This window comes from Hemitrygon akajei, chromosome 2, assembly GCF_048418815.1.
Source record: "Hemitrygon akajei chromosome 2, sHemAka1.3, whole genome shotgun sequence".
Classification (NCBI taxonomy): domain Eukaryota; kingdom Metazoa; phylum Chordata; class Chondrichthyes; order Myliobatiformes; family Dasyatidae; genus Hemitrygon; species Hemitrygon akajei.
Window position 1 is genome coordinate 60,776,619 of NC_133125.1, and position 13,144 is coordinate 60,789,762.

Below are 13,144 nucleotides of genomic sequence, written 5' to 3' on the forward strand. Positions count from 1 at the left end.
CAGCTTGCTCCCAAACTTTACAATATTGACTCGTGTTATGAAAGGAAACATTCCCCCAACCTCTTATTCAATACTCACAAAATGCTGGTGGAACACAGCAGGCCAGGCAGCATCTATAAGGAGAAGCACTGTCGACGTTTCGGGCCGAGACCCTTCGTCAGAACTAACCGAAAGGAAAGATAGTAAGAGATTTGAAAGTAGTGGGGGAAGGGGGAAATGTGAAATGATGGGAGAAGACCGGAGGGGGTGGGATGAAGCTAAGAGCTGGAAAGGTGATTGGCAAAAGTGATACAGAGCTGGAGAAGGGAAAGGATCATGGGATGGGAGGCCTCGAGAGAAAGAAAGGTCGGGGGGAGCACCAGAGGGAGATGGAGAACAGGCAAACAACTAAATATGTCAGGGATGGGGTAAGAAGGGGAGGAGGGGCATTAACGGAAGTTAGAGAAGTCAATGTTCATGCCATCAGGTTGGAGGCTACCCAGCCGGTATACAAGGTGTTGTTCCTCCAACCTGAGTTTGAATTCATTTTGACAGTAGAGGAGGCCATGGATAGACATATCAGAATGGGAATGGGACGTGGAATTAAAATGTGTGGCCACTGGGAGATCCTGCTTTTTCTGGCGGACCGAGCATAGGTGTTCAGCGAAACGGTCTCCCAATCTGCGTCGGGTCTCACCAATATGTAAAAGGCCACACTGGGAGCACTGGATGCAGTCTCGGACCGAAACGTCGACAGTGCTTCTCCTATAGATGCTGCCTGGCCTGCTGTGTTCCACCAGCATTTTGTGTGTGTTGTTTGAATTTCCAGCGTCTGTAGATTTCCTTGTGTTTGCTCTTATCCAGTACTGTAGCTTTCTCTATTCCAAAACAATCCTATCTTCAAGAGAAAATAATCTTTGATATTTAAATGTATGCCTGTTTTTTTTAACCAAGCTTGCTTAGAAGCCTTGATGATTCAATCCAAGTTCACATTTCCTACTAATTGAAGCTCTTTGTCCTTTCTTTCATTAGATTTACTTTCAGCCTTCTGTATATGTCTACATTTTGTCCTCAGTTTACTACATTAATTTAAAGTAAGATGCTATCCAAACTAAGCTGTTCAGATAAGGTCTACCTAGCTTAGTACCTACGTTGTGTAAGCTTCCTTATGGGCTTGTATCTGCTGCAATTCAGAAGAGTGAGAAGGGACTTGGTCAAAACAATGATCTTGAGTATTGCCAGGGTAGATATGAAGAGGATGTTTCCACTTCAGGGAGATTCTAGAAGTAGAAATCACTGAGTTTAGGGTCACCCACTTAAGGCAGATGAAATACAGTCTTTCTTTCAAAGAGTTGTGGGTGTCTAGAATCCCAAAGGATGTTAGAAGCTATGTCTTTGAATGCTTACAGTCAACAGGCAAGGGGATGAAAGGTTACCAAGGAGACACGGGAATGTGAGTTGAATTAACCATGATTATTGTTAAAGTAGTGGCCTGCTGCTCGACATAATTCATGGGTTCATAACAATTATGTTTAAATATATTTGTTTTCAATCTTTTCTAGTGTTTGTGTTTTAATATTTTTTTCCATTTTCAATTTTTAAAAAATATTTGATGCAGGCATCATGTTATCTTTTGATGTTTGAGTAAACATGGGGAACTTGTTTATCCCTCTGAAGCATTTTTAGAGCCAGGGCTTTTACTTGTGGTGGTTCTTGCTAATTGGGAGCTAGCTTTGAGTCCAAGCTGCACTGTGGTAAAAACTGGTAGGCTGAGAGCGTGCAGGAAGATGCGGTGTTTCATGAGCCAGGACTGACACTGGCATTCTATTGTTGGACTGAGAGTTGCAACTGTGGGTGGTCTTATTTTCTGTAAGCTTCAAGGTGACCGATAAGAACAATGTGGGAACTCATTGACATTTCAGGCAGATGGTTATTTTGTGAAATGGTTTCCTCCATCCAATCCCCATACAGGGTTCTGATGCACCGGTTAAGTTTCCTAATGTGTTCTTGATGGGGCCACTTCCATGTTGGACAGTCACTGGTCAGAGTTCCAGGGGCCAATGGGAGTGTTACATTTTTTTAAATTTTGGGTTTCAGTATGGGAATTTGAATGTTCTTCTGTCCACCTTGCAAGATCTTTTCTATAAGAGACACATGGGAGTCTGTTGTTGGACATGCAACTAGCTGTCATCTGTGTTAAGCAGACTGAAAAATATGACCTCAGTGTTGGGACTTGTCCTTGGAGAAGACACTGGCATTGTTTCATTTATCATTCTAGTGAATTTGAAGGATTTTTGTAGTAACAGCTTTAGTATCTTTCCAATGTCTTGAGATACCAGCTGTAGGTAGTACAAATCTCAATAGCAAGTATGAAGATGAAAGATTTTGGTAGCTTTGTGCCATGTCTGAAGTTTTGATTTTCAAAAACTATTTTCCACAACTGATCAAATATTTTGATGAATCTCATCATGCCTGATTAAATTGGGAAGCAGCTTCCTTCCTAATTGTGAGAAGTGGTCCATCTTCAGTGTTTTGCTGTTGAGCAATAGTCTGTTGTAATACAATGTGTCAGCTAGGAAACAGTCTTCATGAACACAGTGAATATTTTGAGTAACAAAACTGGTTCAATGTCTGCAATTTAATTTGAGGAGATTTAATGAGATTTACTCAGTGCTGGAGAACTTTGCAGAAACTGGAAAGGATAATCATTGAATAGAGAGGGGAGGAAGACATGACATACAAAATACTGGATGTATTTTTTTTAAAAAGTAATATTTCAAGTAAAAAGAAAAATTGACAACTCAAATTGGAATGTTGCTAGTAAGGTGGTGCCGCACTCAGACGCAGTGGCTTTTACAGGGCCAACTAAAGGAGTTATTGTCATTTATTTAAACTTTTTTTTTGCTCCAGACTCTTCTGGACATTACAAGCTTAAAGTACTGCAGGTCTAATCCGACAGCAAGCTACTGATTGCTGAAGGAATTGAAGGAGCTGTGATGCTACTTCCGACAGAGAGGTGTTGGATTGCAAAGGAGGTGTGCAGTCTAACAGCGAGTGATTATCTTAGTCGATTTTGTGACCGCAGGACCCCATTGGACATTGGCGTCGTGGAATGCTGCAAGTCCAATTAATTGGTTTGTGGGTGAACGGCAAGGGTGGACGGTCCAGAAGCTGCGTGGCCTCAGTTGTAGCAAGCTGTAGGCCTCAAGCCACGGTGTTGTCTATTTGCACTCGGAGTGGCATTGGAGACGGGTGCTCCACTAGAGTGCCAGAGGCGGTGTGGCACGGTATCTATGCTGTGATTGGTGCTGCCCCCTAGTGTTCGCTCAGCAGAAGACAAGCTGTATTGTTTGCTGCAAAATTCTTGGACTCGGACATGGACTATGTATTTTTTTGTGTGACTATTTTACTGCTATCTTGTATGTGCTCACTGTCTTCTATGTGCTGCATGTGCCCTGTGCTGTGTGTGACTGTTGGTACTGTGTTTTGTTCCAATGGAATGCAGTTTCATTTGGCTGTATGCATAGTATTCATGAATGGTTGAATGACAATTCAAGTTGTACTTGAACCTATTGCTATACTGTAAAACTGTACTTTCGTTATTTCTGGATGTAGACAAATAATCTGTTTTAATCATACTTCGGTTTTAATGATACCCTGTTGTTGATCCACATTTTAGTTTAAGAAATGAACTGATATTAACTTCCAATTCTGTTGTGTTTATATTTTCCAATAAAGCAAATAATCCAATAACTATCTGATTGCCACATTTGGTCTACTTCAACAATACTGACTGTTTTCTTCTTGTGTTTTTCTTTTAAGTCTCAACAGCCAAGTCCTGCTGATTCTAGTTCCAGTTCAAGTTTTACACCATCTCAAAACAATAGACAAGGTAAAGATTTAAAATGGTATCCATACATTTTTTTAAAATCTCTTTTAAATTTTCTATTTTGTGTAGCTCTTTTTATCATCTTCATTTAACTTCTTTATAAAGATATTGCGATTCTCCTGGAGATCAGTAAAGACTTCCGTGTCTTTCTAGTGACTCAGACTGGTCACATTACTTCAGTGTGCAAGGTGGTGCTCAGCTGCAACGTTCGTTGATGTCCTGACTCAGAGTTGCTTTTCTTTCTTGGTTCATACTGATGATTTTGGGGGCAGTGTGGGGAGTTAGGGGTCAGCTTTAGGCTCATGGAAAGGAATGGGTGGAGATGAGAGGTCAAGGATAGTAAATGAGTTGGGGTGGGAACCGGGGTTCAGAGTTCAGGTCAGAGTGCTCCATGGTTGAAGGTTAGAGATCCTGGAGGTCGGGTCCGCAGGTTCTGAGGAAGACCAGTGATCCCCAGGCTGATGAGTCCCGAATCAGAGGCCCAGGAGGGCAGTAGTGACAAGGGCTGGTAACCTCCCTCAGGTTGCTGAGGTCAAAGGTCTGCAATTCCTAGGCAGATCAAACTTGTGATCGGCGAGTCCTGGGTTTGATGCCCAGAGATCGGCAAAGTCTGGAGGGCAAAGCCAACAGTTGAAACTTGGTGTGTCCAGGGCTAGAAGCCCCAAGATTGAGGACCAAAGTCGGTAGGTGCAGAGGTAGAGGCCAAAGGTTGAAACTCCTGAGTCAGCTTGTCTGGAGGTAAATGGCCCCATGTCTAAGAGCCCAAGTCCAAGGATTGGAGGCCTGGAGACAGCCTGTCCTGAGGTTGGAGGTGGGTGAGTGGGTATATGTGTGTGTTGTTGTAGTCACTGCTTGTGTTGTTCTGCGGAGCATCGTGGGAAAGCTGTGTTGGCAGTGGAATGTGTGGCAACACTTGTGGGCTCCTCCCTGCACATCCTTGGTTGTGCTGGTTGTTAATGCACATAACATTTCACTGTATGTCTTGATGTGCATGTGATAAATCTGAATCTAAAATTTCAGCTACCTCTAAGTTCCCTTTCCCCCACCCTCATAATCTAGTCCTCCATTTCAAGAGATTAGGCCATTCTCAATCAGCATTCTAGGTATAACTTTGTCTGATTCAATTGTTTACATTGCATTGTTCTGGTCTTATTGAGCCTACCAGAATTTCTGCCCCCGTTCAGCTACATCTAGTTCACATATATTGATTGTTTCTTTTTGCACTGGTGTACATTAATTGCCATGTTTCATTTTGACTAACACTTCCATCACTCTTATTTTACTGAACTCTTAATAGTTATAAAAATTATGCCCTGATCCAACAGCCACTTTTTGCTTTCCCAGCATCTAGAAACCAGTGGTGTTCCTTGGAGTATGTTGTTCAGGTGCTATTTGCTGTTCTTCCATTAATCCTTGTGATTTTAAATCGTGGCAATCTGCAGAGGTGTGAATGCTTTTAGGAAGAGGAGGCAAGGCCTTGATGCCAAGTTCAACTGTTCACATGATAGGTGCCCAGCCGCACTCGTTCATCTCCCGTGCCCCCTCTCACCCCACTTGTCTCTTCCTCATTCCAGTTGCTCCAAGAATCTCCTTTTCAAGCATATTGTTTATAGTTTCACCACTTCACCTGTGAGTCAACTGGGGTGATGTACTGAATCCAGTGCTCCTGATGTGGCCATTTATACGTTGGGGAGACCCGCCGCAGACTGGGAGACCGTTTCGCCGAACACCGGCGCTCAGTCCTCCAGCAGTGGCAGGATCTCCCTGTGGCCACACACTTCAATTCCACAGACCACTCCCACTCCGACATGTCTGTCCATGGCCGCCTCTACTGTCAAGATGAGGCCACACGCAGGTCGATGGAGCAATACCTTATCTCCTGCCTAGGTAGCCTCCTACCTGCCGGCATGAACATTCAACTCACAGACCTTCGTTGATACCCCTGCCCCCCACTTACCCCATCCCTATCTATAACTTTAGTCTGGTTCTCTTTCTCTCTCTTTTTTCCCCCTCATTATAATCTCCCCCTAGCCCTACCTTTCTTTCTCTTTTATTTCCCATAGTTCTCCACCTTCCCCCTAGCCCATTTCCATCCAGCCTATCACTTCCCAGCTCTCTACTTTATCCCTCCCCCCCACTTCTTATCCCCCCTTGACCATCCCATGTTACTTCACTCCTGATGAAGGGTTTCGGCCTGAAACATCGTCACTACCTCCTCCCAGAGATGCTGTCTGGCCTGCTGAGTTCTGCCAGCATTTTGTGTTTTTATTATATTGTTTAAAGTGCCTGGTATGGCTTGGTGGTTTTGGTCCATCTTACTCTGATTTTTTGTATTCATCCACTTGTGCTCATGACTTTGTTATTCTTACCAGCCTATGGGGTATCTTCCACACTTTGATCTATCCCCTCCCTGCTCTCTGTCAAATTTAAACCATTCCCAACTACAGCTTCAGTATTGCTTTCTGGGGATGCACCTAATAATTCCTGTGCTTGTCATTTTTGTCGATACCTAGTTGATTTTTTATAAGATTTATTTGTATGTATCTTATTAAATATTCTAGACTTTGGTTCTAAGTTGTTTCTATCCGATGGTTATCTTTACTTTTACAAGACACTAAAGGCCCTCCAGTTACTGTTGCATTTCTTTGCACTACATCCAGATGCAATTATCCCAGAATGGGAACAACAGTTGTAACTAGGAATAGACCAGCAAGCAACGAGTCTAGAGGTTATGTGGCAAACATTTTGTCACCAGTCGGGGTGACATAGTCAGTGCATGATTGAGTGTTGTTTCTGCCAAGTGCTCATCATTATAGTGGTCTGACTCCTTGTTCTGATTGGTTGGCTGTCGCAGTGGCCGCTACTCTCTGCTGGGCCCTGGCCAACCAGATAGCTGAGTGATCTCTGCTGGTCTGTATCCCTGGTGTCAGTCATTGTGAGCATTGGTTCCTTGGGTGTCTGCGGCTCACCCCTCGACCCTAATTCCGCAGACGTAAATTGCATCCAGTTGAATATGCTTGTAACAGCGCCTTTCATTGAGAACTAAGCTTCAAAGGAATCTCTTGATTTCTTATTTTGCGCTTCTGTCAGGATTTTTGTGGTTTCCCAGGCAGACTCCTGTCCTTGGTCTTCATGTAGTGAGATGAGTGACAGAGGATCGTGTCTGCTTGCGTCTAGCTGACATTCGCGTAGTCTGGTGGGTAGCTTTCTTGTCTGTTGAGTAGAAGTTAAAAGGTTTGTCTGGCGCGACATCTTTTGATGAAGTTTTTTGGATAGCCATTGCATGTGAATACTTTGAAAAGGTAAACGCAGACAAGAACAAGGCTGCCGTACATCAGGGAAATTTCTGAAATGACGGTAAGATTGCTCCAACCACACGGAATAAAGTAGCACACAAACCCAGCACAACTATCAGAATGCTCGGCTCGAGCCCCAAAGATCCAACAGCCCACGTGGAGAGAACAGATGTACTATAGCAAATCCAGTGTGGAGACTGCCCCAGACACCATGTAGGACAGACAGGGAGAAAACAATCCACGAGACTACATGAACATTAGCTAGCTGTAAGTAGACGCTATCCTCTGTCACTCATCTCAGTACGTGAAAACCAAAAAGGACACTAGTTCATCTGGGAATCTTTTTTAAAAAAAATCCTGGCAGAAGCACAAAACAAGAAATCAAGGGAATTCTTAAAAGCTTGGTTCTCGATGGAAGACTCTATTAACAAACGTAATGAATTGGGCATAGTTTTATGAACCTATGCGTCTGCAGGATTGAGCTGAGGGGTGAGCCGCAGACACCACAGGAACCAAAGCTCACAGCGTCCAGGGATACAGGCCAGCGGAGATCACTCAGCTATCCTGTTGGCCAGGACCCAGTGGGGACCAGCAGCCAGCTCGATAGCCAACCAATCAGAACAACAGGTCGCACCAGTATAAATGTGGGCACTTAGCAGAAACAACACGAAATTGCACACCGATGATGTCACTGTCTGGTGATGAAACGTTTGCAACCTAACCACCTGATTTTGCAAATAACCCTGCAATCAAGCAGCCAACTCAAGCTACCAGCAATGGAAGACATTTGTTCTACGTATTGAAAGTGTTGGTTTGTTTTCAGGGCAAGAAAAGGAAAAGCAGATACCAAATACTATACAGATTTGTAAGTTTTTGACAACAGATATGGAGGAATTACTTCATCTTTGATAATTGCTTAACAACTAACTTTCATGTTTTTAAAGTAATTAGCAAAGGAACTAAAGGGGAAATCAAGGAAATGTTTTCCCTTTGAGAACTAGTGTCGTGAGAGATGGTCTCCTGAAAGTGTGGAAAATTCAGGCTCAAAATCAACCTTCAAAAGGGAATTTGAAAATTAATAGGAATCTGACTTTTGGGACAAAAAATGAAATTTTGAATTCTTTGCAAGTGCAGACACAGCCACTAGTGTAAGTGACAACTTCCTCTGCTTTTAACACTAGATGAATTCAGGTAATATGACATGTGCACATACCTTGGTCATTTCTCATTTGCTGCTGGTGACCAAGTAAAATTTTGATTGAGTGAACGTTGACCAGGTTATCAAACTGAGATCTAACAAGTTCGTTAGCACACAGAGTAGTCAGGCGTTCACCTGTCACTCAAACCCCAGACTTTGTTTACATCTACGGCATTGGGTTGCTATGACAGTTTGTTTCTGACTAGCTTGAAACAGAAGCAATCAGGTGATTCATTAAATGCTACTCATGCATTTTGTACACGCCATGCTTCAAAACAGGTAAAATGATTGGTGTGGAGATAAATGGTACGAGGATGGATTGTTCTAGTTCTCATTCCAGATCAGAAGGATGGCATACTGTTGTTTTTAATTCTCAGTACATCAGTTTGGATATTTTAAATTTAGTGCTCACGCTATTCATCTCAGAATTAGGTTTATTATCATTGACATAGAGTAAATGTGAGGCAGCAGTACAGTGCAATATTTAAAATATACTGTAAATTATGAACTTATATAATGTGCAAAAAGCAAAAAAAGGTGTTTGTGAGTTCATTGTCCATTCAGAAATCTGATGGAGAGAAAAATGCTGTTCCTAAAACAGTGTCTTCAAGCTCCTGTAACACCTCTCTGATCTTTGTGGCTATAAAATAAATTTAACTTGAATGATGCTTGTTATGAAGCTTTAAATATTTAAGCACTTGCATTGAGCTCAGAACTCTAGTAAACAATGCATGCTGTGATGTGGGTCTGTGCGTGACAAGTCTGACCTGTCCTGACCTGCCAATCATCAGCTTCTGTAGGCTAATGAGAAAAGAAGCAAAACAATTTACCTTTTGGCACTGAAGTTAATGATGGACCCTTGTTATTGAACACATGTGAAATGACTTTAATTGTGTCATGGACCCTAACCTTTACCTAGGATTGCCTTTAGGTTAATTGCTGAGCCTTTAAATTTGACCCTGAAGGAATAAATGGTAGAAAATAAGAGTACATGATTTATGACAAATTGATAGATGTAGTGCACAATAAACTATATTAAATTCAGTTGTTTTTTTTTTCAATCTCAAATCTTCCTGATAAAGTATTGCCAAACGCTTTGCAAGGTTATAATAAGCAGCACACCCAAAATGCTGGAGGAACTCGGCAGGCCTGGTAGCATCTATGGAAAAATGTAATAAACAGTCGACTTTTCCATAGATGCTACCAGACCTGCTGAGTTCCTCCAGCATTTTGTGTGTGTTGCTTGGATTTCCAGCATCTACAGATTTTCTCTTGTTTGTGCAAGGTTATAATAGACAGCACTCTGCTGCCTCTTGCTGCTGAATTAAGTAGCCTTGGTCAATAGTGTACACTTGATCTCCGTGCATGTTCATGGACCAGAGACAACATGGTAACAAGAATCTCTGATCTTGATCTCCAGAGGCAGACCTCTAGAGGAGGTGCACGTATGTAGTTATAAGTGTACATTGCACCAGTGAAGTGTCAGCTTTGTTCTTCATGCATGACAGTAACTGTAACATGTAGGTGCGTTTGTCTTCAGGTTGGGGTAAGGTGAAAGATCTGAATTGTTATCCATTTGTGAGTCTGGTTGTGAATTTCTTTTGTATTTATCTTTTAAACAGGTCCTCTGAGATCTATAATGGAAGATCTCCATTCCGAAGACAATGAGTCAGATGAAGATGAAAATGGAAACTTGTCTGATGTAGAGAGATCACTAAATTCTCACTGTGGAAGTAGAGGACACAGGTAGTATAGCAATGAGAAAATTACTGTGAATCACTCATTTATTAATGTCTGTTCTTATATTTTTAAAAATTAGAGGGCATTGAGTACATCAAATCAATGCTGGCTCCTGAAGCAGTCCCATCAAAGCTAGTCCCCCAGATCGTGTAACCTATTCTCATCAGTCTCTCCCTATCCACCTCATCTGGTGATAATTAACAGTAGCCAATGAAACTGCTAACCAGCATGCCTTTGGGAAGTGGGAGGAAGAGTGAAGCAGATTGTATCTTTATTGGAAGCAAGTTGGGTAGCTTGGGAAAAGGTAGGTCTATTCAGGATAAGGAAGGAATTTATACATAGGACCAGAACAAATAAATTAGGTCCTCAGTGATTAATTTGCATTGATATTCACCAAGAAGGACATTGGATGGTGGAGGGGTGAGGAAAGGGAATGTTGATAATCTAGGGCATACCTTAACCAAGGAGGAGAAAGTATTGAGTGTCTTGAAAAGCATTGGAGGTGGTTACCTCCCCCAGGTCCCAGGATACTGAGTAAAGTGGGGGAGGAGATTGCTGAAGCCTTAATAGATCTTTAACCAGAAGACTGGAGAATAACCAATGTTCCATTGTTTAAGAGCAGCAATGGGGGCAAACCAGGAATTTACAGGCCAGTGTGCCTTGCATCATTGGTAGGGAAATTATTAGAAAAGATTAGGGACAGGGTTTACCCACATTTAGAAAAAAATGAACATACTTGGGATAAATAGCATAGATTTGTTCATGGGAGGTTCCATCTCAATGTTTATTGAGACTTTTGTAGAAGTAACAATGATGATTGAGGTTATGTTAGTTAAAACTGTCTAATGGATTTGAGTAAAGTATTTGACAAGGCCCCTCGTTGTAGGCTGATACAGAAGATTAAAGTACATGCTGAATTGGTATGTTGGGCACCAACTTGGCTTGGACATAGTGATAGTTGTTTCTTTGGCTGCAGGTCTATGATCAGTGGTATTGCGCGAAGACCTCTGTACAAAGTTCAAAATAAATTTATTGTCAGAGTATGTGTATGTCACTATATACAACCATGAGATTCATTTTCTTGTGGACATACTCAATATATCTATAGAACAATAACCATAATAGAATCAATGAAAGATTGCACCAACTTAGGCGTTCAATCAGTGTGCAAGTACAAAAAATGAGAAATAATAAATAAATAAGCAATAAATATCTAGAACATGATATGAAGAGCTCTTGAAAGTGAGCCCATTGGATATGACAACATTTCAACGATGGGGCAAGTGAAGTTTAGCGAGGTTATCCCATTTCATTCAAGAGCCTGATGGTTGAGGGTTAATAACTGTTCCTGAATCTGGTGGTGAGAGTCTTGAGGCTCCTGTACAGCAGGGTGAAGAGAGCATATCTTAGGTGGTGGAGGTCCCTGACGATGCTGTTTTCCTGTGACAGTGTTTCATGTAGATGTGGTCAGTGGTGGGAAGGGCTTTAGCTGTGATAGACTGGGCCATATCCACTACTTTTTTGTAGGATTTTCCATTCAAGGGCATTGATATTTCCATACCAGACCATGATGCAGCCAGTTAATCTACTCTCCACCACACATCTTTAGAAGTTAGTCAAAGTTTAGATGTCATGCCAAATCTCCACAAACTTCTAAGGAAGTAGAGGTGCTGCTGTGCTTCATAATTGCAGTTATGTGCTGGGCCCAGGGCAGGCCACTTGAAGTAATAGCACTAAAGAATTTAAAGTGGATAACCCTTTTTAACCTCTGATCCTTCAATGAGGACTGGCTCATGGACCTCTGGTTTCCTTCTCCTGAAGTCAATAATCAGCCCCTTGGATTTGACATTGACTAAGAGGTTATTGTTATGTTTCTACTCAGTTAGATTTTCATTCTCCCTCTGCTATGCTGATTCATCACTGCCTTTGATTCAGCCTATGACGGTGGTGCCATCAGCAAACTTGAATATGGCTTTGGAGCTGCACTTAGCCACACAGTCGTCAGTGTAAAGCAAGCAGAGCAGAGGGTAAGCACCCAGCCTTGTGGTGCTCCTGTGCTGATGGAGATCATGGAGGAGATGCCAATCCAAACTGACTGGGGCTTGCGAGTGAGGAAACCCAGGAACCAATTGCACAAGGAGGTATTGAGAGGCCCAGGTTCTTGAAACTGAACAAGTAGTTTTGAGTGAAATGTAGTACTGACTGTTGAGCTGTAGTCAACAAAAAGCATCCTGATGTATGCATCTTAGCTACCTAGATGTTCCAGGGTTGAGACTGTATCCACTACGGACCTGTTGCTCTGGCAGATAAATTGAAGCAGATCGAAGTTGCTTCTCAGGCAGGAGTTAATGTTTCATCACCAACATCTCAAAGCACTTAATCACTATGGATGTACAGTAAGTGCTACTGGACAATGGTTATTAAGGGAGGTCACCATGTTCTTCTTCAGCTCCGGTATAATTGAAGCCTGCGTGAAGCAGGTGTGTACCTCAGACTGCTGAAGCTGGAGGTCTAAAGATCTCAGTGAACACTCCAGCCAGCTGACCAGCACAGGTCCTCAGTACTTGGTCAGGTACTCTGTCTGGGTCGGATGAATTTCTTAGGTTCACCCTCCTGAAGGCTGTTTGTTATCCTCAGAGATTGAAATCATAGGATCATCAGGGGCTGTGGGAATTTTTGATGGTTTCTCCATGTTTTGATGGTCAAAGTGAGCATAGAAGGCATTGAGCTCGAGCTCATTTGGAAGTGAAGCCCTGCTGTTGTCTATGTAATTTGATTTAACTTTATAAGAAATGACGCTAGTCTGGAATTGCCTCTTTGCCTGTGAGATGGATTTTCAGAGATCGCATCTGGAGCTCTTTCTTGGTCTCCAGATTTGAATGCCTCTGATCTGGCTCACAGCGGATTGTGAACCTCCTGGTTCATCCAGGACTTCTAGTTCAGATGACTAAATGCTATTGTGCGGACACGCTCGTCTACAACTGTTTTAATGAAGTCTGTTACAACCGTGCTACATCCATTCAGATCCACAGATGAGTCCTT

The 13,144-nt window shown here is 42.4% G+C and overlaps 1 protein-coding gene across 3 annotated transcripts in view; it reads left to right on the forward strand.

Annotated features, from left to right (window-relative positions):
• The window catches only part of mllt3 (MLLT3 super elongation complex subunit), a 111,450-nt gene that overhangs the window by 82,687 nt on the left and 15,619 nt on the right, over positions 1-13,144 (forward strand). For all 3 annotated transcript variants that reach the window (XM_073072722.1, XM_073072732.1, XM_073072741.1), the window contains 2 exons: positions 3,802-3,871; positions 9,985-10,108. In XM_073072722.1, the coding sequence (XP_072928823.1) occupies positions 3,802-3,871; positions 9,985-10,108 (194 nt within the window). The remainder of the gene's footprint in view (positions 1-3,801; positions 3,872-9,984; positions 10,109-13,144) is intronic.